This window comes from Rhinolophus ferrumequinum, chromosome 5 (genome assembly GCF_004115265.2).
Source record: "Rhinolophus ferrumequinum isolate MPI-CBG mRhiFer1 chromosome 5, mRhiFer1_v1.p, whole genome shotgun sequence".
Classification (NCBI taxonomy): Eukaryota; Metazoa; Chordata; class Mammalia; order Chiroptera; family Rhinolophidae; genus Rhinolophus; species Rhinolophus ferrumequinum.
In genome coordinates this window covers 6,130,517-6,155,324 of record NC_046288.1, presented here as the reverse complement: position 1 = coordinate 6,155,324, position 24,808 = coordinate 6,130,517, and the positions used below count along the sequence as shown (strand labels likewise).

At 40.1% G+C, this 24,808-nt stretch overlaps 1 protein-coding gene across 1 annotated transcript in view; it reads right to left on the bottom strand.

The window, feature by feature from the left end:
- Nucleotides 1-24,808, bottom strand: part of CCNY (cyclin Y) — a 184,875-nt gene that overhangs the window by 20,360 nt on the left and 139,707 nt on the right. The window contains exons 4-7 of the mRNA XM_033106267.1: nt 19,817-19,917; nt 14,185-14,220; nt 9,789-9,846; nt 9,568-9,687 (exon numbers count right to left, since the gene is read on the bottom strand). Coding sequence (XP_032962158.1) covers nt 9,568-9,687; nt 9,789-9,846; nt 14,185-14,220; nt 19,817-19,917 — 315 coding nt within the window. The remainder of the gene's footprint in view (nt 1-9,567; nt 9,688-9,788; nt 9,847-14,184; nt 14,221-19,816; nt 19,918-24,808) is intronic.

The window sequence follows — 24,808 nt, the reverse complement described above, 5'->3', positions numbered from 1 at the left end:
GAAGGGTGTGGCCCGAGTGCTGGCGCCACGCACACATCGGCCTGCGGAACAATAAGGAACGACACCGACACAGAAGCAGGCTCAGGACGACAGATGGACGCATGCAGATTTCTCGTGTCAGTGATCTATCTAATAAAAGGGCCACTAACAATGGCATTTGGGAAAGGGAACTGCATTTACAAAGGGAGAGTGGAGTTCAAGGTGATGCTGAGTCCTTGGTTTATGAGACAGCAGCGTGGTGGGCAGTGAGGTTCAGAGGAGAAAGCTCCGGAGGGAAGAGTCCACTCTGCTGTGCCAAGCACAGAAAGCTGAAAAGACCTTCAACTAAGCCCCAGGAGGTCATGCAGCAGAGAACACTAACTGCACTATAAGGACCTGTGTGAGAGCTTCCAAATCTCTCATTAAACAGTAATATTAGGTTGGTGCAAAAGTAATTGCAGTTTTCGCAATTAATTTTAATATTTTAAACCACAATTACTTTTGCAGCAACCTAATACATTGGGTTGTGACAACCATTGGTTTAAAAAAAAAAAGTAGCTCACTAAACACAGCACAGTAATCTTTTCAGTGTTTGGAGATTTTAGTTTTTAATGGCATTAATTATATTAAATGAGCAGGAAGAGATAATATTTTTGATCATGATTTTTATTTGTGTAAAAATTACAATTCTTCAGATGAAGATCCAGGTCGGCCAAGTGGAATTTGAGCTGGACACTGTCCTCAGGACTCCAGACGAAATATTTGACAAGGGTTGACAACTAACGCTTCTCATTCCCCACCCAGTAGACAGTCAGGAAATGTCTAATAAAACTGTACGAAGAGCAGAAAACTGAGACTGCAATTAACTAAGCCTCCAGATTTTTAAAGAAATACAAAAAGGAGGTTGTGAAACAATCTTCACCCACTTATGCAAATCTCTCCAAGCTCCCCACTGAAACAGATTCTCACTGGCTTGGTGCAAAACGGTGGCTACTCAATTTTCTTCTGACTTACTTTACACCTTAGTTGACAGATATTAGTAAGTATGCTAGATGATACTTAAGATTTAAAGTTTGGGGGAAAAAAGAAAAACAGCAGGCATCCACCATATCTGGTATTTCATTAGGGCTAAAGTAATTAGGTATTATAATACACTCCATTGCCTCGGGAAGGCAGTTATGTTGGGAAATAAGGCATTTATAACAAGCTCCACTTACTGGCATATAATTTAGCAGAATTTGCCAGTAAAGCTATATTCAAGGGTCAGCTGCAATTTCTTTAGTAAACTCCCACTTGGGTATTTTAATTCTCTTATAAGTGAACAAATGTACAATTGATTTTTTTCTAAACAATATCCCTAGATCATTGCTAATAGGCCATTCTTGCTCACTTGAATTTTCAGATTTAAATTCATGAGAAGTACTACCCTAAGGAGTCTCTAGAAAATACAGGTTAGTGAGCAATTACAGTTACAGAGAGCATTCAGTTGACTGCACATAACAAACTGTCCAAAGGCATGGGAGAGGAGTAAAACGCAAACTAATGGAGTCAAGAATATGTGTAACCAAAATCCTGCTGATGCTGAAATTATTCCAATCTGATTGTAAAGAGTAACACTAGGTCATTAATTTTACACTCTCCATCACCCAGAGTTTAGCCAATTGGTGATTTCACCACCGCTTCTTACTTCCTAGCAACTGGAAGAGCACATGAATGAGACATTTCTCATCACTGAGTAGATGCCATTTGAATAATAGCTCTGACTTTCTTAGAAACTAGTGACTCAAAAAGGAGTCTTCAGGATAAGAAGGAATAGATTCCACAGGTCACTTCATCATCAGAGTACCAGGCTCTAAGAGGCACTTTGGGGCTGCAACCAGGGGCTGAATGGCAGCCATGACTGGACCGTACAAGGCCACCCAAGCTGGGACCCAAATCAGCTGGGCATGATTGGTATTCCTGATATACCTGTACTGACATACACGTACAAGCACCATAGTACATCACCTAAGGAGACAGAGCCACCGCCCACTCCTTACGTGAGCTGCACATAATCACTTCCTTCCAAAGAATGCAGCATGGAAAGTCGGAAAAAAGGCTAACTTTACAGTGGATGAACCTGACAAATATGACCTCAGACCAGTGAGCAAGATTATTGTCAACCATGAGAAGTCATGTTGGCAGTATGTACTTTTGATGAGATATGAGAAAATGGAACCATACCTCTGGGGTTTTCCTCACCAAGACACACAATCCCAGGCCAATCATGAGAAAAGTAGCAGACAAGTCCCAACTGAGGGATAGTCTACAAAATACCTGACCAGTAGTCCTCAAAACTGTCAAGATCATCAAAAACAAGGAAAATCTGAGAAATTATCACAGCCAAGAGGAACCTAAGGAGACATGACAACCTAACGTAATGTGGTATCCTGGAAAATAAAAGGGACACTAGGTAAGAAAATCTGAATAAAGCATGAACCTTAGTGAATGATAATATCACTATCAGTTCATTAATTGTAATAAATATATCAAAGGAATATAAGAAGTTAATATTATAGATGTTATAATACTGTATAATGTAACATTAGATGTTAATAATAAACTGGGTGTTAGATATAAGGAACTCTGTACTATCTTCACAATTTTTCTGTAAATCTAAAATAAAAAGTATAGTGATGGAGAGAGACTAGACTCTGGGTGGTGAGCACACAATGGGGTATGCATTAGTTGAATTATAAAGTTGTACACCTGAACTTTATATAATGTCATTAACCAATGTTACCCCAATAAATTTAATTAAAAAAATACATCTATGAAAATGAAAACTACCCAAACTTATGCAATGTAGCTAAAGCTCTGAGGGAAATTTATTACTATAAATTCCTGTATTAAATAAGGAGGCTCTCAAATCAATAACCTAACCTTTCACCTTAAGCAACCACCAGAAAAACAAGAAGAGCAAACTAAACCCAAAGCAAGCAGAAGAAAGGAATTAATAGAGTGGAAATAAATGCAATTGAGAATAGAAAATCAGAGGAAATAAATAAACTGAAAGCTGGTCTTTGGAAAGATTGATAAAATTGACATTGAGCAACCAAGAAAAAAAAGATTAGATTCAAATTAGTAAAGTTAGAAACAAAAGACAGAAATAAAAAGAATTATAAGGGAATACTATGAACAGCTGTATGCCAAAAAACCGTATAACTGAGATGAAATGCACAAATTCCTCGAAAGATACAAACTGATGCAAGAAATAGATAATTGGAATAGACCTATAATGGGCAAAGAGATTGATTTAGTGATGTAAAAACTTCCAACAAAGAAAAATCCCGGCCAAGATGGCTTCAGTGGTAAATTCTACCAAACATTTAAATAAGAATTAATACCAATTCTTCTCAAGCTCTTCAGAAAAATACAAGTGGAAGAAATACTTCCCAATTCATTCTATAGGGCCAGTATTATGCTGATTCCCAAACCAAAGATATAACAAGAAAATCAAAGAACAAGATACTAGCAAACCAAGTCCAGCAACATATAAAAATAATTATATATCATGACGAAGTGGGGTAATTTATCCCAGGAATGCAAGATTGATTTAACATATCAATAGAATAAAGGACAAAAACCACAAGACCATCACAACAGATGTAGAAAAAGCAAGTGACAGAATCCAATACTCTTTTGAGATAAAAAACACCCCACAAATGAGGAACACAGGGAACTTTCTCAATTTGATAAAGGGCATCTATGAAAAACTCACAGCTAACATCCTGCTGAAAGCTTTCCCCCTAAGATGAAGAACAAAACGAAGCATTCTTACCACTTCTATTTAACACTGTGCTGGAGAGTCTAGCTAAGGCAATTAGGCCAGAAAAAGAGATAAAAGGCATCCAGATTGGAAACGAAGAGGTAAAACTATCTCTACTTGCAGATAACATGATCTTGCATATATAAAAGACTAAGGAATCTAACAAAAAACTATTATTAGATCTAAAATGAGTTGAGCAATGTGGAAGGATACACGATCGATCTACAAAAAGAAACTGTATTCCTATACACTAGGAAGAACAATCCGAAAATAAAATTAAGAAAACAATTCCACTTACAATAGCATGAAACAGAATTAAATACCTAGGAATAAATTTAACAAAAAGAAGTGTAAGACTTGTACAGTAACAACTATAAAAATTGTTGAAAGAAAATGAAAATCTAAATAAATGGGAAGACACCCCATGTTGATGGGGGACGACTTACTATTGTGAAGACTAATCCTCCCCAAATCGATCGACATACTCAGTGCAGTCCCTATCATCAAAAGCCCAGCTGATTTTGTTTCTTTGTTTTGCAGAAACTGACAAGCTGATTTTAAAATTAATATGGAAATGCAAGGGTCATAGGATAGTGAAAATAATCTTCAAAGAGAAGAACAAAATTGGGAGAATCATACTTTCTGATTTCAACTCCAAAGCTACGGTAATTAAGACTGTGGTACTGACATATGAATGAATACACACACACATACATCTCAATGGAACAAAATTGAAAGTGCAGAAATAAACTTTCATATTTATGGTCAACTGATTTTTGACAAGGGTGACAAGACAATTCAAAGAGGAAAAGACACTTTCTTCAAGAAATGGTGCTAAGACAACCATATACAGTGCAAAAGTATGAATGTGGACGCCTATCTCACAAAATAGCTCAAAATGGATTGTAGACCTACATGTAAGAGCTAAATTATGTAACTCCTAAAAGAAAACATAGGAGTAAATCATATGACCTTGGGTTATGCAAACAGTTTCTTAGATACAACACCAAAAGCACAAATGACAAAAGAAAATAATATATAAATTGGGCTTCATGAAAATGAAAATCTATGTTGCAAATGATACCATTAAGAAACTGAAATGACAACACAAAGAATAATGGAAAATACTTGTGAATCATATATCTGACAAGGGACTTATACCCAGAACATATAAATAACTCTTAGAAGTCAACAATAAAAAGACAACTCAATTTAAAAATCGGCAAAGGATTTGAATAGACATTTTTCCAAAGAAGATATACAAAGGCCCAATGAACACATATGAAAAGATGCTCAACATCATTAATCATTAGGGAAATGAAAGTCAAAACTACAATGAGATATCACTTCACACCACTAGAATGGCTAAAATCAGAAAGACAGTAACAAGTATTGTCAAGGATGTGACGATGTGGAGAAAATGGAGCCCTCATAGCATTGCCGGTGGGAATGTAAAATGGTGCAGCCACACTGGAAAAGAGTCAGGCTGTTCCTCAAAAAGTTAAACACAGAGTTACCGTCTGACCCAGCAATTTCATTCCTTGGTATATACCAAAAGAAATGAAAACATATTCACCCTCAAAAATGTGTACACAAATGTTCATAGCAGCATTATTCGTAATAGCTAAAGTAGAAACAACTCAAATGTCCATCAACCAATAAACAAAATGTGTCTATCTCTACAATGGAATATTACTCAACAAAAAAAGAGAATGGAATACTATACATGTTACCATGCAGCTGAACTTTCAAAACATTGTGGTCAGTGAAAAGAAGGCAGTCACAAATGATCGCATATTATGTGAATCCATGTGTATGAAATGTCCAGAATAGGCAAATTCGCAGAGACAGAAACTAGATTAATTGTTACCGAGCCTGGGATGGGGGTTGAAAATGAAGAATGATTGCTAAAAGGTAATGAGGTGATGAAAATATTTTGATTAGGTTGTGGTGATGGAGGCACCATACTCTAAAAACCACTGAAATGCTCACATTAAATGTGTGGACGTTATGGTATGTGAATTCTATCTCAATAAAGCTATAAAAGATAATTAATAAAAAAATAATTAATTGAAAGGTAACGCATCTCCTCTTGTCTGGTTAGTTCTCCTTTTGCCACCTCCATTTCTTCTAGATTCCCCTTTTCTTTGGGCTTGACTCCTCTCCATCAGTTACAAACTTCCTCTCTCCCTCCCATCACCCCTCACGGCAGCTCTCCAGGTAGAACCAACCTTGTCAGCCACACTCAGTCAGGGCACTGGCTGGGCAGTGTCCCCATGGCTAACGACTTTGCCACATTCCCTTCAGAAAGCTCGCCTGAACAAGTTAAACAGTGAAACAGCAGAGTATGGGTTTAAAGTGATAAGACTCCTACTGGGGAAGAGGAAGACATACCGCAAATAGCTACTGTGTACGCCCCTTATGTTTCAGACAAAGCGAGGCACCTCAGTACTATTTTTATTTACTTCGGCCAGCAGGTAGTTATTACTAGGCTTACTCTGCACACTTAATAAGTATTTATTGAGCATTAAGTATGTACCAGGATGTGTTCCAGATGCTGGTCATAGTGTAGTAAACAAACAAAAAAAGACAAAAAAGACAGAAATCCATTAATTGTAGAGCTTATACTGTTATAGGCAAAAAAGAACAAATGAATAAAACCTAAAGAATGTTAATTGGTGATAAGTGCTGTGGGGAAAAACAAAACAGGAAATGACAAGGGAATGAAGGGGGAGGAGGGAGGTTACAATTCAAAGTAATGACGTCCTGCTGACAAGCCCTCTGAGCAAAGCCTGGAGGAGGGCAGGGGGGCCCACAGGCATACCTGAGAAAGTGGGCCCGGGGCAGAGGTGTCAAGTGCCAATGTCTTGAGGCAGCTATGTGTGTGGGGCTGGAGTGGCTACAGCAGAGTGACCACAGGGGGAAGGGGTGGCAGCTTAGTCAAGAAGAAAAGGAGGCCTGAGCCTGCTCAGTACCTATGCGTCCCGTAAGGGCTTTCTTTGCGTCTTCCTCTGCGGAACATGGGGAATCACTGGAGGTTTTGAGCACAAGCGCCCAAAGAGTGAGAAAAATAGTGGCTCAGGACAAAGTCCTGGGCCCCTTTCTCCTGTCACCTTTGGGTCACAAGTGATTGTCTTAAGGGTGAACATCTGGCCCTAAAGGAACTGAGCCAATCACTTATGGAGCCAATCGAAATTCATCCGCTGTCCAAAATCTGAACTGAACACAAGAGACTGAATTAGCTGGTGTTGGGCCTTAAGTGAGAAAGTGACGTAGAGTCTGGGTTGGGACTGCTACTTCCCTAATGTGTTCCACCAGACGCAGACCTGAAAACGAATGAAGACTCGCGGGGAGGTGCAGAGACAAGATGAGGCAGCCCCCAAGACAGAGGAAAGGACAGAAAAGCCTGTTGCTCTCACACAGCATGGAGAACTTCCATCCTAAAGAGCAAGGGACCGGACTCTGGACCTTCCAATAAATCTCCTGCCTGGGCCTCTTCGTGTGGGTTTCTCGTCCTTACAGTAATCAAAACCCCTGGCTTAGACAGGCAGTGAGTTCTATTTTGGCCACGTACCACATGGGACTAAAATGGGTGTTGTTCATGGAGTTAAGGATAACCCTGCTCAAGTAACTCCTAAGAGAAAGGATGGGCTGCACGGAGGGGCAACTGGATGCTATGGTCTTGCTCCCAACTCGGGCTTCCCACCGCTGCTGCTGGGAACGTTACACAGTGCATTCATACGAAAACTTATCATAACTCAGCAAGGTGCAGTTCGATTACCTCACCCTTGGTTTTGAATTTCCTCACGTGTCAGTTATCAACAGGAAAGCTTTTAGCATATCCTGCAAGGCTAAAGAAATGTATTTAGTGATATTAAGTTACTGCTGTTCTTCTAAAACGAAGTTAATTAAGCTGTAAGATATTAGCTTTGGGTTTACTGAGTTCTGGGTGTTTGCAGGTCTTGGAAACTCTCTTACCACAGGCAGCCTGCAGTGTTGTTCCCTTGAGGGCAGCAGGGCCAGAGGTAACTGCTGTCCTTCCCACCCCTGCCCCCACCACCTCCTCCTGGGCAGCACGCCAAGATGCCAAGAGGATGCGCAGGAGAAAAGAAGACATTAATGCATCTCTGTCAACTCTAGACAGGACCTGTTCTGATGGATGCTTCTAACTCTAGGGGATGCAAGAGAAGAATTATACAGGGTCTCGCTCAGCACACGCATCTGTCTCCTTCCCCCCCACAGGCATGCAGGCTGACTCTCAGCCAACGCAAGCAGCAGCCACCAGAGAATCAGTCTGCTGTACCCACCACGTGGGACCCCAGAGCTGCTCATCTTTAGGATGCTACCAGCAAGACACCAGTACACGAGAATCTCCTCCTAAGCCACAAGTTTATCTAATAGGTTCGGTGAAGTTTCAGTGGTTACCATGACAGTGGTTACCATTCAGTGGTTAGTCAGTTCTATAGGACTCTCTGCAAAGACATGAACTAACTGATCTACCCTGTCACCCTTGGAGACGGGAACGCACTTCAGATGTTCTCTCAGAATCTCTGCAGAAAATGGGAAGCTGCAGGGATTACAATCTTATCTTCACCCTAATAAATCTAAGCAATGAGGCATTATCAGGTCACAGTCAGCTAGTAATTTTTTAAGGAATTTAAGGTAAAACAATCCCCACTGCATTCCATCTGCAGTAGCTTCAAAATAAACCTTTCTTCATGGCATGAATTTTAATACTAATCTCATCCATGTTTTCATCTGCTTTTCTGTTCATCGCAATTTCCCTACATAAAAGTTTCAACCCTGTTGCATGTTTTGTAAGAACTTAAAATCCTTTGGGGGAATAAACCTGAGCAATAAATCTACTTCTCAGTTACATCATAAGAATTTATAATCACCCAAATCAACTAGTGATTACTAGTTGAATGTCTGTTTTACCCATTAGGGGTAAGTTCAACGAGAGAAGGAATGAACAAACAAATGGATGAATCAATGAATGAATAAACAAACAGGTTTACTGTTGCATTAGCTGAGGAGCACAGAGTGCTTAGTGTGGCAGAGATACAAAGGGTCCTCAGGTGGCCTGTAAACTTTCTATTAGACAACAATCTCTTCTCAGACGCTCCCAAAGGCTTTCAGATCCCCTCCAGGACAGCTCATGTCCAGACAAAGCTAACTTCTTATCTGAGTTGCACACAATGTAAAAGTTCAGTGACAATGGGTTCCACTGTCAAACCTATTTCCCAAATGACATTTGACTAAATAGTCCCTCAAGTTTCAAGAATCTACCTAAGATTATAGATTTTTATCTGTTATTTGAGTCTCAAAGTGCAGATTACACCTCCATGTTGCCTCCGAATACCTTACAGACACATTTAAACAAAAGCACAAAAGAGAAGGTGGCAATAGCCACCACTCCTCCCTGTATAGGTATTCACGTGGGATGTATGTGTACATCGTATCTTATGAATGTTATTAAAACTTTTGTAAGAACCAACAATAGGAAAGCTAGAGGGGGCAACCCTGGTCCTTCTTACCCTCGTTAGCCCAATGTTTACTTACCTGAATTTAACGTTTCAGCATTTATTGGTTTTGACTGTGACTTTAGGAGGGGACCAAGGAACAGATTTCATACCCTGTCTTGGGAGATCAACACTCTATTCTCCAGAGAGATCACCCTGAAGGAGAAACTGCAGTGTCCCTAGGCTACCTGACGAGAGCCCCAGCTCTCACCACTCCATTCAACTACCAATGGCTGCGGTCATTCTGAGGGCACTCACCAGGGTGACAATGGCACATTCAGCAGTCAGCTGAGCAGCACTGAATAGTGTCCGAACAAACCGGTAAATCTGCTTCTGCTCTGGGTTGTGTTTGTCATAATCTGGTGGCACTTCGGATTTCTGGGGAAGAAAATATTTTCAGATGACAGGCCACCCAAAAAGAGAAGAGCAAAAGAGAAACAATTAAACAATATCGTGAAACATGAGAAGGAGGAAATTACCGAAAGAGGGTGAAGGTTTTCATCAAAAATATCTAAGAGCATCCTTCCATCTGGGTCCCTGGTGGGGAAAATAATAGAAAATAGAGTTTACTTTCTGTAAGAATGTGTGTCATTCAAAATAAAACAAAAATATATTTTGATTCAACTGTTACTTCAAAAAAGAGAAGGCAGTGCTAAATGTAAGAGAGGCTATTGGTTATTGATGAGTAACAATTTGTTTTATTTGGGTACAGTATTAGGTAATTTCTGAATAGTCCATGAAATAAAGGTTATGAATTAACTTAAGTGAAAACATAGATTTTTCATTCTCTGAGTTTTCAAATGAACCAAATCTAAATTTCTTTAACATCATGCTTCTGAGAGAAGGCCAACAGATCTGCTTAAACTATGGTTGACAAGAAAGAAGTCTGAGCGTAAAAATGAACATTCAGTGTACCCTAGAGATTAATCTTAAGTTTTCGTAACATGCAACTTAACCACTTCATTAATATTTTCAGTATTTTATATTGAAAACAAATGCTGATGTATAGAAAAACTTAACTAATAATAATAACCTAAACCTATAAAAGAATGGCTGGCTGCTACCAGGCCAGTAAATGCACAGAGCAACTTACAGTGGTGGCTTTCCCTGTAAGCACCATGCCTCAGGCAGCTGCCCTGAAGGGACTATCCACACCTCACTAGAGATAGCTCTATGTCCTGTTTTATATCATTTGAGTATTGCCTACAAATTTTTCTTTAGAAACCAAATTTGGGAACGATTGCTCGGGTCACAAGGTCCATCGTCTGTGCTTCCAAAATCAATCAGGCTTGCGAGGATCAGGAGACTACAGACCTGTCTGTCGTCACCAACACCCATCACGGTCAACACTACAATTTCTGCTCTATGAACTTACTGTCTCCATAAAATAAGGGAGAAAGAAAGATCTTACCAGGACAGTTCAGTTTGCATTACTGTATTTGCACCATAGGAATTATTTTTAAAGCTTTGGGCATTCGTACCTGTGCGTATTTTCACTAGCCTGTAGGAACACAGGCGGCAAAGACTGAAATAAAGCTGAGTAAAGACAACTTCAACCAGGAAGGACCAGGTAGCAGGGTCTGACACCATAAAGAGAGCTCCTCCTGGTCCACCCAGTGACATTGCCTTTTATAATAACCTGGCCACAAAGAATCAGGCAACTCCTCATCTCACTAACTGTCTCTGTGAGACCGTCAAGGTGCTACGTGAGAGAAAAGCCTGGCCCAGTCCCCCATTTCTTGGCCTTCTTCAAGTTTCCTCAGGAATGAGAGCTCCTAAAAAGCCATTCGGCACTCTGGAGAAACATTCACCTGAAGTAATTTTAAAAATGAAAGTGTAGGTTCAAAAATATAAATGAGGGTTAAGAATTTAAGCCAAAATGACTCTTCTGAAAAGTGTATTTTCCTTGCACTTCCATTAAAAGCTACGTGTCTCAGCTGAGTTGCACCATCTCTACCAAGCTGGATCTATCACCAGCTCCAAAGGTTTGGCTGGTATGACTTATCAAGGAAGAAAGTCTGCAGACAGTCAATGCCACCTCTTCCCAAGAGACCTTCAGGATACAACCTGTACATCAATCATGTTTGTTTGCATATGATTAAAAGTCTCCGTGCTATATTGCTTGGGTTCAATTCCCCCATTCCGCAATTTACTAGTTGTATAATCTTAGGCAAATTATTTCATCTCTCTGCGCCAGTTCCTTATCTGTAAAATACTAGTTGTATAATCTTAGGCAAATTATTTCATCTCTCTGCGCCAGTTTCTTATCTGTAAAATGGAGATAATATCAGTATCACCTCATGGAGTTGTTATAAAAATGAAACGAGATAATGCACGTAAAGAGCTGACCAGGGTGGCCAGAGTAAGCACTTATTAGTCAAGTTGGCTCTTATTATTATCAGCTATGACTGTAAATTAACTTTGGGATCCGTAATAGTCTTAAGAACTGAGAAATCACTTAGAGGTGCTAATGCAAAACTGGTTGGTTGGAGGACATACCTGAGTTCCATTAATGACATTACATTGTTATTATTTAAGACTTAAATGTTTAAAAAGTTTGAACTACTATCATAGAAATAAGCATCGAGACAAAAACCTAAACTTTCACTGATATGTTATTCTGGTCAAGGTTCAAAGATCCAATAGCCTACATTTTGTAAATTTTTAAATCCCAAACTTTCAAGCACCATAAAGAACCATGAATCACAATTACAATACGGAAAAGGGTCACTACAGAGAATATCTTTCCAGGTGTAAATCTCCTCCAAATATTTGTGTTTTCCTGTAAGACTGTTCAGAAGAAGCTCTGTCATCTAACCTCCACTTCAATGACTTATCACAGCTCTCCCTTTGTCCCCGTTGTAAAACAGATTGAAGGCAGTGTGGTTCCCACCCACTGAGATCCACTGGAACCATGAGGTGGCCATGTTTGTTCCCAGAAATGGGTCACACCAGAGGGAGGGAGGGAGGAAGTGATACCAGGAAATGACATTGAGCCTCGGCTCTTCATCTTCTTGAAGGAATGAATTCAGTCAAGAGACAGAATTTTGTACAGAATAAAACAGCCAGAAGTTTATTAGCTAAAGACAGTGCACTCCGAGACAAGGAGCAGGCTGACCCAAGGGAGGGAAGCAGCCTCACTTTACGTTGCATGACGGCTTTTATTTCTGTAGGTAGAAGTACCTTCCCCTCTCCCTTCTCTTATCTCTTTCTCCCCCTGAGGTGCCTAGTCCTCTGGCATTTAGCCGTGCATTTCTTTGATTTGGGGGCACGTGTAAACACATTCCTTAAGGGTATGTGTACACCTGGAATCCTGCTGGGCAGCTGCAAGGGGTCGTGACCCGAGTAGGAGCTGCAGCCAGGGGCTTTCTAACCGGGACTAAATTTCTCCTGCTCATTTCTATCTGCCTACCTACCCTATCAGAACGAACACCAGGCCAAAATGGAGTCACTTTTTGGAAGTCATGTCACCATACCAAAACTTAATGGCTAACCCAACTGCAGTTTCAGCCGCTCCCAGAAGTGGAATTTTAAACCCATCAGTCTGAAATTTCCTGGTCAGCACTAGTGAGGTAATCTATTAGATAAGACCCACTGCCTTCCCCTAAAGAAAGGTGTCCTTGCCTGAAATAATCCACTTTTTTAACCTCTTAGTCCCACCCTCTTTGTGCCTATCAAAACTTTTCCCTTTTGTACCACTCCTCAGAGCGCCCGCCCTTCTAGCTGCTGGAAGGGATGCTGCCGTATTCATGAGTCCCTTAATAAAGCCAATTAGATCTTCAAATTTACTGGGTTGAATTTTGTTCTTTAACACAAGTTGTACTTGTTATTAGATTCATATAACATATGTAACTATTACTCAATGAAATAAGACTGCAATGACAGTGGCTTTGTTCTTATGAAAACAAAGAAAGATGATCTGGAAAGACCTAGTAAAAGGGAATCACTAAAAATAAATTCATTGTAGACCAGATGTGCTCAAAACCTAAAAAATTCTATGCTCGGATTGTTTTGCAAATATCTTAAGTTTTCTCACTATTGATTTAAAAAAAAAAAAAAACACTATGGAAAGATGGAAAGGATAAGTTACAAGTGTGGCTTAGAAAAGAAAGACACTGGTACTCTCATCAATGCCCCATGCTCAAAACAAGTCTTGATGCTGCACAAAAAAAAAATTGGTAAATGATGTACTTTTAAATGTTTTATGTTGAAATAAAATACTACTGGTAAATCTTTTTAAGTGACTTTTTTCTATGATTTCCTGTTTTAACTGAGTTTTTAAATTAACTGATCTTCAGACTTGTATCAGACAGGGTTTCTACATTATGTCTAAATGTACACCCAATGCAATATACAGATGATGTATTACAGAAAAATACATTTGAAACCTATATAATTTTACTAACCAATGTCACCAGTCAATTTAATAAAAAATAAAATGCAAAATAAAATGCAAAAAAAAATGCAAAACAATTTTTCAAACAGATTTACAGCAAAATTTTCTCTATTAAATTGAAACTATAAACATTTTTTTCATGTTAAAGTAGCACACAGTAAATTTTTTAAACAATATTTTATAAAAGATAGAATGTTTAAACAAATTATACAGAAAACAAAGAGTAAAGAAGAGGTAGAACATTCTCAAGAAGCTCTGTTTTGTTTTTGCTGATTTCAAACACAAACACCCATCTGGTTTCCTCTAATTAGGAAGCGGCTCAGCACTTACCTGGGAAGTTTTGGTAAATAACACTAACTTTAGAAAGTCTATGAAAATATGAAGGCCAAAGCAACTAGAGCATAATAGGAAAAAGACAGGAAAAATATAATAGTAGATAACACGTAATGTTTTTAGCAGAAAATCAATCATCCACATACCTGTTTTTGATGTGGTAATATATTGCGAGAGCTACACTGTAAAATAAAATGCAGTTCAATGTTTCATAAGCATATTCAAGATGTTATATATTATCTGACATCAGTCTGACCATAAATATTTAAAGTAAAAAGTGAAACGATCCATCTAACCAGTTCCATTTAATTCAGAATGCTGATCAAAAACATGCACTCTTTAAAGTAAATCAGTCTGGTACTCATTCATAACAATTATTAAATCTCTCCCAGAAATACTAAAACTTCAAGTGATATTTACAAATTTCTCTTCCTATCTGAAATTTTAAGCTTTCCTCACTTGTACAATATAGGCACCATGTAAAAACAAAACAAAACAAAACAGGTGGTACAAATTAAACACTTTTAGAAATCTCCAACTCAGTACATACTATTTTAGAAAACTAGTGGTTTCTTTATAACTACCAGAAATATGTGAATATCACCCACAGTAGTTTGGTATTTTTTCCCTTAAATCAATAACCTCCTGGCAATCTGCCTGACTTATTCATTTGCTGAAATGGTACTGGAACCCTTATTTGTAAAACAACCTTAAAATTTTATTTTACATTTTAAAAGGTCTTAACTTAATGAAGACATTCCCCTCTTCTGAATTTTTTCAAATGTTTTTCTGATTATACAGTACATTATATTCAATATGGCAGAAATTTTGGAAAATATATAAAGTATACAAAAAATAACCATTTTGCCCAAAGATGACTACTATTAGCACAAGATATATAGATTCTGTTCCTGAATAATTTATTAATCATTCCCCTAACTACTGAATATTTGTTTCTAATATTTTGCAATTATAATTAACACAATAAATATCTTCCAAGATAAATATTTGTGTAACCTGTGACTATATTATTTCCATAAGAAAACATCTTGTAATTGGAATTACTCAATCTAAAGTCATTAATAATTGTAAGGCTCCACACATATATTGCTAAATATCTTTGCAAAAAAAACATACTAGTATATTTCCCTACCAGTGTCTATTTCCCCTCATTCTTGCCAACACCCATCTTGAAGGTTTTGATAAAATGTTCTCCAACTGGATAGGTAAAAAAAGTGTACCTGTTTTCAATTTGAGTTTCACTGGTCACCTATCAAATTGGCAGGGTTATTCATGTCAACTGGACAATTTTTTTTAATTTCCCCTTTTGTAAGTTGACTAGCTTCTTCCACTATTTTTGTTTTACTTTAAAATTTATTGCAGAGGCCAAAATTCATTTTTTCAGCTTCTAAGAACATAGCTAATTGGCTGTATCAGACTGTTCTGGGTCTCAGAGCACAGAAACTGCCATCCAGGGCACCAACGTGGAGATGGAGGTCCAGGCCTCGGTCCTATACATTTCCCTCACTCAGCCGCATTCACTTAGGGACTCAGTATGCATATTCTGGATTCCAAATAGCTCAGATGCTTCCTGATGTTTATGACTTAACAAGACAACAGCTAATCTCACTGTATCACAAAAAAACATGTTCCTCCAAATATCTCTTTCCAGATCTATACATTCAAATGATTTCAGCTAAGTGTTAAAAGTATTTATGAGCAAATGATAACAGATTCTCTTTCTCCTGACATCTTGAAAAGAATCTAAGCTGATAAAGGAATTGTAATTGGGGTGAAAGGGCTTCAGCATTTTAGGACATAATAATATGGTTTTCAAAGTGCTTTCACGTAAGTGAACAGCCCTGCAATGGAAAATAGTAGGTGTTACTGATTCTATTTTATACATGAGAAAATTCAGGTACAGATACCAGATGCCAGGATTTCTGACCCGTGTAATGGTTTTGTACCCTTTCATTCTACCATGTTGCCTCTGGAAAAAAGGGAAGAAATTACTGTTTTATTCATTTCATAGTCATGTTGTGATGATTGTTTTTCTAATCTAATGTTAGATTTAAGTTAATGTTTCATATGATTGGATTTGATGTAGTGATTAATTTAATCACTTTGAGAACAAAATGGTTCTCGCTTCCCCCATGAGAGAGTGTGACACAGGAAAAACATCACTGGACTGGAAGTCAGACCAACTTGGGTTCAAAACCTAACTCCTTCATTTATTAAGAGTTCATTCGGCTCTCAGAGCCTTCATTTCCTCATCTATAAAATTAGGAAATTCAACCTACATCACAGAGTTGTCATGATAACCAAACGACAACCAAAAGTTCTAAAACTGAAGTTATTATTATTGCTATTCCCCTGTCAATAATTCTATCTCAAGAGGTCTCTGGCTTCTGCAGACTTGAGTGAAAATCTTCAGGGGCCCTGAAGACTGCCTTCTGCAGACTGAGTGAAAATCTTCACACTGAAATAATCCCATTGTTACCCGATTTTCCCACCCAGAGCCAAAAGTAAGACTGGACATTACTGTGGCCTCAGACCTCCATGAAAAATAGAGCCACGCTATAGGCCAATTTCCACTCAAGCTCATATCCCGGAAAGTGAGAAAACACGGCTGAGGACTCATGTACAGTCCAGCTCCGTAGGCCAGTTTAGTTGGTCATCTTAAAAGAAGTGATTCTTGGGGGCAAAGCGCAGTCAGTTGAAAACTGAATCAGTCCTCGGCTTCAGGCTTCCACTAAACGCCCAACTTCAGAGATCTGGTCAATTCTGCGACATCCTCAGAAAGTGGTGAGGTCTCAGCAAGGACGGGCTGGGCCCAAACCAGAAGTACAGGTGGGCCAAACCTGTGCAGTTGGGCAGTTGCTCAGCTGCTTTTGCCACATAGCTGGGAAGGAAGAAATGCTATTCTCTTGGCCAAGAAAACAAAACAGATTTGTGATCACTGGCACTGCACTTGTCTTACTTCGTTCCTAGAACTAAATCAGCAAAGCATATGATGATCCTAAGACTTCGAAGGTGAAGGGGAGGTGGGTCTGGCAGTGCTGAGGCCTGAACCTCGGAGATACAGAGGCAGGTGGGTAAGCAGGACTCTCCAACCCTCAGACACCACGACTCATGGACGACTGGCCAGCTGTGTGAATGGAGCGCCACCCCCCCCCCCACACACACACACACACTTTCCTTTCATCATCATTCCTATGCTCCTTACGGGATTTGGGGGAGGGGTTGGTCGCAGAGGCATGGGGATGGTTGGTTAAACTCTAAATTCTGTAACAGAGCTGTTGGCATTTAGGGGAAAGATGGAAAAATCAAGTTCTCAAAAATGAAATCATGTTTACAAAAAGAATGAGCAGAGAGTAAGGGCCCAAACTTTTTATACTTAAGCTTTCCTTTCACTGTTAGAATAGCACTCAATCCTCTACCCACTCCCTAACCAGAATTGGTAAATATGTTTCTTCATTTTGGCAATTCCCCAATTTACAAAAGGGTTTTATTCTAAAAATTCACTTAGAAATTGGTTGTTTAGAATGCAGACCATTTTCTCAAAGAAACAAGGTCATGCTTGGTAATCAGAACAAGTTTAGCTCACAAATGCTCATCATGCCCACAGTGAAGCTGAACTTCTGTGTTAAAGCGCGTGGAATCAATTTTAATATCTAGGGGGCGAGGGCCACAGGTTTCCTGACAGGTGGGGGACAAGGCTTAGGGCAAAGTTTTAGAATAGGACGGCATTCACTTAGCATCTTCCTACCCCCTTGTATTTTCAGGGCAGGATTTTGATGGAACCACTTCAACTAGGGTCCACCCTGCCCAGTTCCTCGGTCCAACATGTATATGTTTAAAAACTGGGCACTTTTCAGAACAACTAAGCTACTGACTGAAGAACTTCAAATTTGGGTGGTGCAGAGAAAATGTCTTTTGGATCAGGGAAGCACAGTCTCCACGCTGAATGTTCTGTCTCGATAGCTATCTTAACTGGACCAGCTTTTCACCTTCTTTTCCCTTCATATATTAACCTATAGTTTATTTAAAACTTCTAAGGGAACTTTGGTAGGGAGGAGACACGTCCACCTACATCAGGGGTCCTCAACATCGGCCGCCTATTAGAATCTCTGAGAGGGGGTTTAAAATCCAGACATCGGATCTGTAGGGCAAGACATCAAATATCAGTGTGGTTCTAAGCTCCCAGGTGACTCCTAGGTACACCCAGGGCTGGAACCACTGGTTTACACAGACACATAGTTGTAACTTAGGTGTTTGCATCTCCCGGACCTGACACTGAAATAATCACATTGTCACCTGGTTTTCCTACCCGGCTCCTAAGTGTCCATGTCCCAACCAGTGGCAATTTTAAGCCATCCAAGGGTGAAGTGTTAAGCAACTGAGTCAGATCCACTTGTAAATCCCAAGAGCTCCTGCAGGCCCTGAAGGGACATGAGCTCCACTCAGCCTCGCTCCCCCTCCCCGTGAAGAGGATCCCAGGATTCAGGGAAGTTAGCAGCTTTCACTCTGCGCTCTAGAGCTTGAGCAGATGCTAACAGCCACATGCTGCACAGATCCTTAGGGCTTTCCACTCCTCTCCACAACTGCTAATGATTTCCTCTAGAAAGTGCTGCACTTCCCTGGCAGTAAACCTTGCCCAAGGGCAGGAAGAGGCTGAGCCAAAGCCAAGGTTGGGGAGCGATGATATATACACCTCTTCCCAGCTGTCGCGTGGGTTTGTGCCCATCGGTCATTTACCACGCCCTTGAACACCAAGGTGCTGAGGGGAGAAGCCCCATTTCCATTTAGATCCTAGACACATGCAACCTGCACAAGAGAAAAGGCAGCCTCCCTTCAAGTGGTCCCACTGCCCCCTTCCCTGTGGAGACAACCTGGACAGTCTTCACTGCCCGAGGCTGTGACTGGTTGTCACGTGTGGTCACATTCAGAACAGGGCTTATAAGCCCGAAAACCTGGTCCACTGAAACTGAATGAAGAGTACTTCCTATTTAGAAATGTAAATGTTTATTTCAAACACTAACACGAACTGTTGTTAAATGTGTACTTTCTTAAACAAGCATAGAGATAAAATACCCCAGATTTTTCCCAGTTGAGCTGAAGTCCAGACCCTTGCACATCAGGTTCTCTGCGATCTCGTTTTCACAGTGCTAGTGGGAGTGTTACAGGAGAAACCAGTGTCCCCTCTTATTGCCCACTTCAAAATGAGGACACTGAAGCCCGAAAAGGGAAGGATTTTATCCCAAGACTCCCTTTCCTCCCTAAAACCCCATTTGAAAATAAGATCCCAAAGAGAGGTGCCTCACCCAAACCCTCCCCATTGGTGAAAGAGCAGAAGTCGGAACCCAGATCTCTCACTCTGGGCGAGGACACTTGCATTGTGTCAGGCCTGCAGCCTGCCGCAGCTTTGAGACTTAAAATTGGGACCCTGTTTTATTTTAAAGGTAAAACGTCAGCCATTATGCCAGGATGGCTTTAATAAAAAGTGGGAAGGTAGAAATTACACACAAAAATAAAAAAAAATATGCTCTAATCTACATTTTAAAATAATTTTAAATTTTGGTTTTTCTAGGCAATTGGTAATATGAACAAATATTTTCAACATCCCTAACTACCAAAATCATTTTTTAAAAACATTTCCCATAGTCGATGGCCTCCCCTTGCCCAGTGTTACCCTTCCCAGGCCACAAAACCAACCAGCTGGACGTCAGGTTAAGGAATAGAAAAGGCATTTGGTTAAGCAAAAATCTGTATACCCACCATTTAATTGTATACTTGAGGTTTGGTTGACTGACTGTGCTATCATCTAGGAAAATAGTGGAGCACGAGCTGTATTTCCTTGCTATTTGTCCTGGAGGATGCTAGAAAACAATGGTGACAAAACAATGACAATTAAACAGGGCTCAGAATTCTTCCAAAGAACATCATCCCCTTAAACTTGAGACCAGAACACAGAGGAAAAATGTCTTAGCAAGAAATGTGAACACTACCAGCAAGAATTGTATAAATACACTTTTTCCATATAATGAAATTCCTTGTTCTTCCATAAATAAAAGTCGCAGCCACCATTCCCAGTCCCAAACCTCCTTCATTAGGAAAACAGTACACTCTTACAATCAAGCATCAGAGACTATGGTGCAGAGTCTGTACAAATCAGCTGCCCTGGGGCCTGTGTGAAACAAGAAGTACACCGCTCATTATGCCAATGAAAGCCGCTAATTAAGGTAGCGTCCTGGTTTTTATGTACCAAGATCAAGACAAAAGTCCACTGTACTCATTTACTCTGTTCTTGGGGTACGGAGTACTTGGGGGCAATGGAAATTGCAGTCAATGTTAATTTAGAATCTCCTGGTTAATCTGCTTGAATTTCAAGAGGTGAGCTTATGAAGAAAAGAAAAAAGTATTCCTTTGTTAGGGCAAAACACTTTTTTAAAGGGAAGGTTATCTGATACTTTTGAAAATACTACCAATGGATAACCTTCAGGAATTGTGCAGTCTTACGACTGGTTCTTACAAAACTATAAATTTTTAGTTCTCTGAAGAACTTGAGAATCGAGAACTTCTTCTCAAAGGTACTGGTAAAGAAAATAGAATTTATACACTGGTGACCGCTAACGTAGATTTTTGGCAACTGTATCGGCAATATAATTAGTAAACATCAATGTGGATAATTCTTGCTCAAAAGCAAGTTAGAAAAAAAAAATCAAATCATCCAAATGAGTTTCCACTTGTCTGGTGCTATGTTAACAGTCTAAGGGTCATTTTCAACAACCAAAAAAAAATTTCTTAGGGATAATAAAATTGCTAACCTGCCTACCTCCAATAAACCCTCAGTATCTATAATTTATACATGTAAAGAAAGCCTTAAAGCTAATCAGAGACCAAATGCCCTGTTCTATACTTTAACATTTCCTTCTTATTTAATAAGGTTTCTCCTCTGTAATAAAATTATGGAAATATGCAACAGCCTGAGAAATGAAAAAAAAGATGCTATGAACAGAAAATCTCCCCTCAAAACTAAATAATAAATGACAATAGTCACTATTTAAAGTATACATATCCAGTTCCTTAAATCACGGCTAGGGGGCACTGCATTACTGAAACATTAATACCCTCTGAACACTGGTTTTATATAAATACATGTAGGTTAGAAGGAAATAACCAAAATCAGGAAATTCAAAAGATAAGGCTCGTTCATGGGTTTCCCTTCTTAAGCATACACCGTTCTGTGCCTACAAAAGAAAGCCATGAAGAAAGCTTGTCAAGTTCAAGTTACAACTTGCATGTCAATTTTAACATGGCATTTTCACATCTATCAAATTAATCACAACATTCTCATTAAGACAATCCTAAGGCATTAAAAACAATTCTTTCTCTTTTTAAGCTCTTGTAGCAATCACATTTAAGTCACATAAGACACACTGAAAACTCAGAATCTAATAAGAGCTATTAATATGGGTGGCAAGTTTTAAAAATCCCTATGAAATTTTTCCCACCCATGCAAAATCTACTACAAACGAAACCTCAAGATGTTTAACACAAAAACTCAGTAATTAATTGATGTGTTAATGAATTTTTAGATACAGGATAACTTTGGGAATAATCCCAGCAATGAAACAGAAGGACAATAATAATTTGGTTCTATTTCTTGTAGGGTTCCAACTATTTCCTCTGAGACAAATTTCAAGACTAAAATATGATGGGAGTCAGGAGAGGAGTGATGTACTGACGTGAGCACATGCCACCTCCCTTTACAATCTAAGAAACTACCTTCTTGAGCTAACAGGCAGGAATACCCCTCAGCACACACAGTCCCTGTAGGTCAGACGGTTAACTCGAAAAAGCACCACGGAGAGGCCAGCGCTGGCCCAGCTGCCAGCCTGAGCCTCCCAGCACCAGGGACTGGTGAGCCAAAGCCCTCCGTTGCCCAGGGGATGCCAACTCAGCTTTCAAGCTATTTAACCGATTTCTAAACCGAATAAAAATCCTAAGCATTAAGTTATGAAGATTTTTAGTTTAGGGTATCTCATTACTCTAAACACCATTTAGGCATTAAGTCATTTGTTGAATGTCAGGACTACAAGATTCATAGCATGTAAGCTTCTCTTGATCTGAAATCCACATCACTAAAAACACAGCGTTCTGGATAGCTCACATGTATTCACTCACAACTCACAAACACCCAACAAGGCAAGTAGAATTCCCTTTTGACAGACAAGTCAAAGGAAATCAGAGAAATAAGTAACATTCCCAAGGTCCAATCTAAGACACCAGAGCTCAAAGCCACATTTGTCTGACACCAAAGCCACGCCTTTCTACCTAGAGTTCGTCACTTGCACCATGTTCTCCCCGACTTGTTCATACAAGACCCCGCAAGGCCTTTTCCTTCTCTGAGCCCCCTCATCCTCAGAACCCCGCCAACGGCCCTTGCTCAGAGCTCCTTCCTGCCGCCAGACTCTCTGGGCTGAGTGTCCTCCCATGTGTGCCCTCCACGGCGCTGACCAATCCCCGTTGTCACTTCCAGCTCACTCCTCTCTGCTCTCTCCTGGGTCTAGATTCTCAGTGTCTTGGAGGTAGACTGGATCATTTTATCAAATCAGCAAACGAGGAACAGCTCCATTCCAGGGACCAGACTTGCCTCGTTGGCTCTCACCACAGCCACCACACAGGAAGCTGGCCTCCATGTCCTCTGTGAGCTGGTCATGACAGGCAGCCACAGCAGAAAGGAGGGGGCCGTACATCAACAAGCTGGCAAACAGGAGCTCGTGGCAAGGGCCCACGCCCCTGGGCAGTGCACACACACTCAGGACACTGCAGTGGGGCAGTGGCAGGCTCTCTTATGTCCCTGCTGGGAATCAGCTAATGTGGACGAGATATTCCAGTACAAGACGGGCAAGAACACAGTTGGAGTCAGAAAGCCTGTAGTTCAGGATGCAGCTCTGCCACTGATTAGCTGTGGGAACTCGGGGAAGTTACTTAAGTAGGATGATCACACATCCTGGCTTGCTGGGGACAGTCCTCGTTTGCCCCCATTGTCCTGGAGTAACCAATCATAGCACCCTCATCATCACACTCAATAGTGTTCTGATTTGGACGATAAATTATTAGGTCACCTTGTGCTTTAACTCCCCAAGATTCAGTATCTTCGCCTGTAAAACACAGAGAGCAGAGCAGAGCCCACCCCTCCGTGTGGTGCTGTGAGGGCAACACCTGGGGTGCTGAGCACAGAGACGGTTCGACAAGTACTAACTAAGTCACTGCCAACACTCAGTCCCTGCACTTTAACTTCCCATTTTCAACAGCTGGGCACAACTGTCCTACCACCTCTTAGGGGTTGTTAGGATCAAATAAAAATAAACCATCAAAACATATGAGGGAACATTAGGTTGGTGCAAAAGTAACTGCAGTTAAAAAGGTTAAAAAATTTGCAAAAACCACAATTACTTCTGCACCAGCCTAATACTAGAGGAAAAGAAGTTGTACATGTTTGCTAAAAATTACATAAATGAAATCTCCAAAACTGAATGCTGCAAAAAAATTTTTTTTAATCGTACTTCTAAGGAGAGCAAACTATGACCCTGATGAGAAGGCAGGATTGTGTGGGCACAGAGATTGAAATCTGTACCAGCATTCCTTTATTAAGAATTAACGGATGGCTTGATGTGTGCAGAACACGCAGGGACAGAGCACAGAAGTGCGGAAGAAGCTTGGGTCCCCACTGCCACCACCTGCCACCACCTGCACATCACGGTGCACAGTCTCACAAAACCATGGGGCGGGGAGAGTACTTTCTTCATTTTTACAAATGAGGAAACAGATGAAGAAAGTATCTTTACCCCAGTTACACAGCTAATATGGAGTGGACACAGGGACATTCTGTAGGCTCCCCTGTGCAAACCCAGAGCACTTGCAGTTGGGAGAATGACACACACCAAGGCGCCGGGGCTAGGAGAGAGGAAAGCTCCATCATTATCCTTCCAGAACCACCACGGCCTCAGACACACAGAGCTAAAAATGACAAAACAGACAGAAGAAAAACCCCTCATCTTTGACTGTGACATGGTAAATGAATATTCTACGGAAAGAAAAAGAGACGTAACAGCTCTTAGTAGGATCAATTTCTTACAGCAGAGAGAGGAAAAAAAGTAGAAAAAATAAATAGCCATGGAATTAAGAGCAGAAGTGGACAAAATCATTACTCTATGGAAGCAGAAAAACAGACCAACACTGGGTCTCAAGAACAAACACTAGGAAATGCCAATTTTGAGGTAAAATTTTGCTCTGTTGTGAGTGATGCATGCTGTCACTATAAAATAATTACGTTCATAGCTTACTTCAATACCAGGTCAAATCTTTGCTTCATTATGACTCTGTGCACTGACACTACAGGGGGTGCCAAAAAAATGTAAACACATGACTTGTATTCCTCTTTTGTTATCGGTATATACTGAGCATTACAATTTTAATACAGTTTTTTCCTTTCTTAAAATGTGTATACATTTTTTGGGCCCCCTCTGTATAATGAGAAGTACTTTTTTCTCATTAAAGCTGCGAGGCAAAATCCAGAATTACCATCCTTTTGGACAGGCATCTTCTGAGGGAGAGCGGTTTCCCGATGGCTGCACAGGGGCCGAGCAGGGCCACCGCGGGCCTCCCACCCGGCACAGGGTTTGTTGCTGCCTGAGTTCTTTCTGTAGCTATAAAAGACAGAGGTTCATTTCCAAAATTAAGATTTTTTACTATACTTCATTT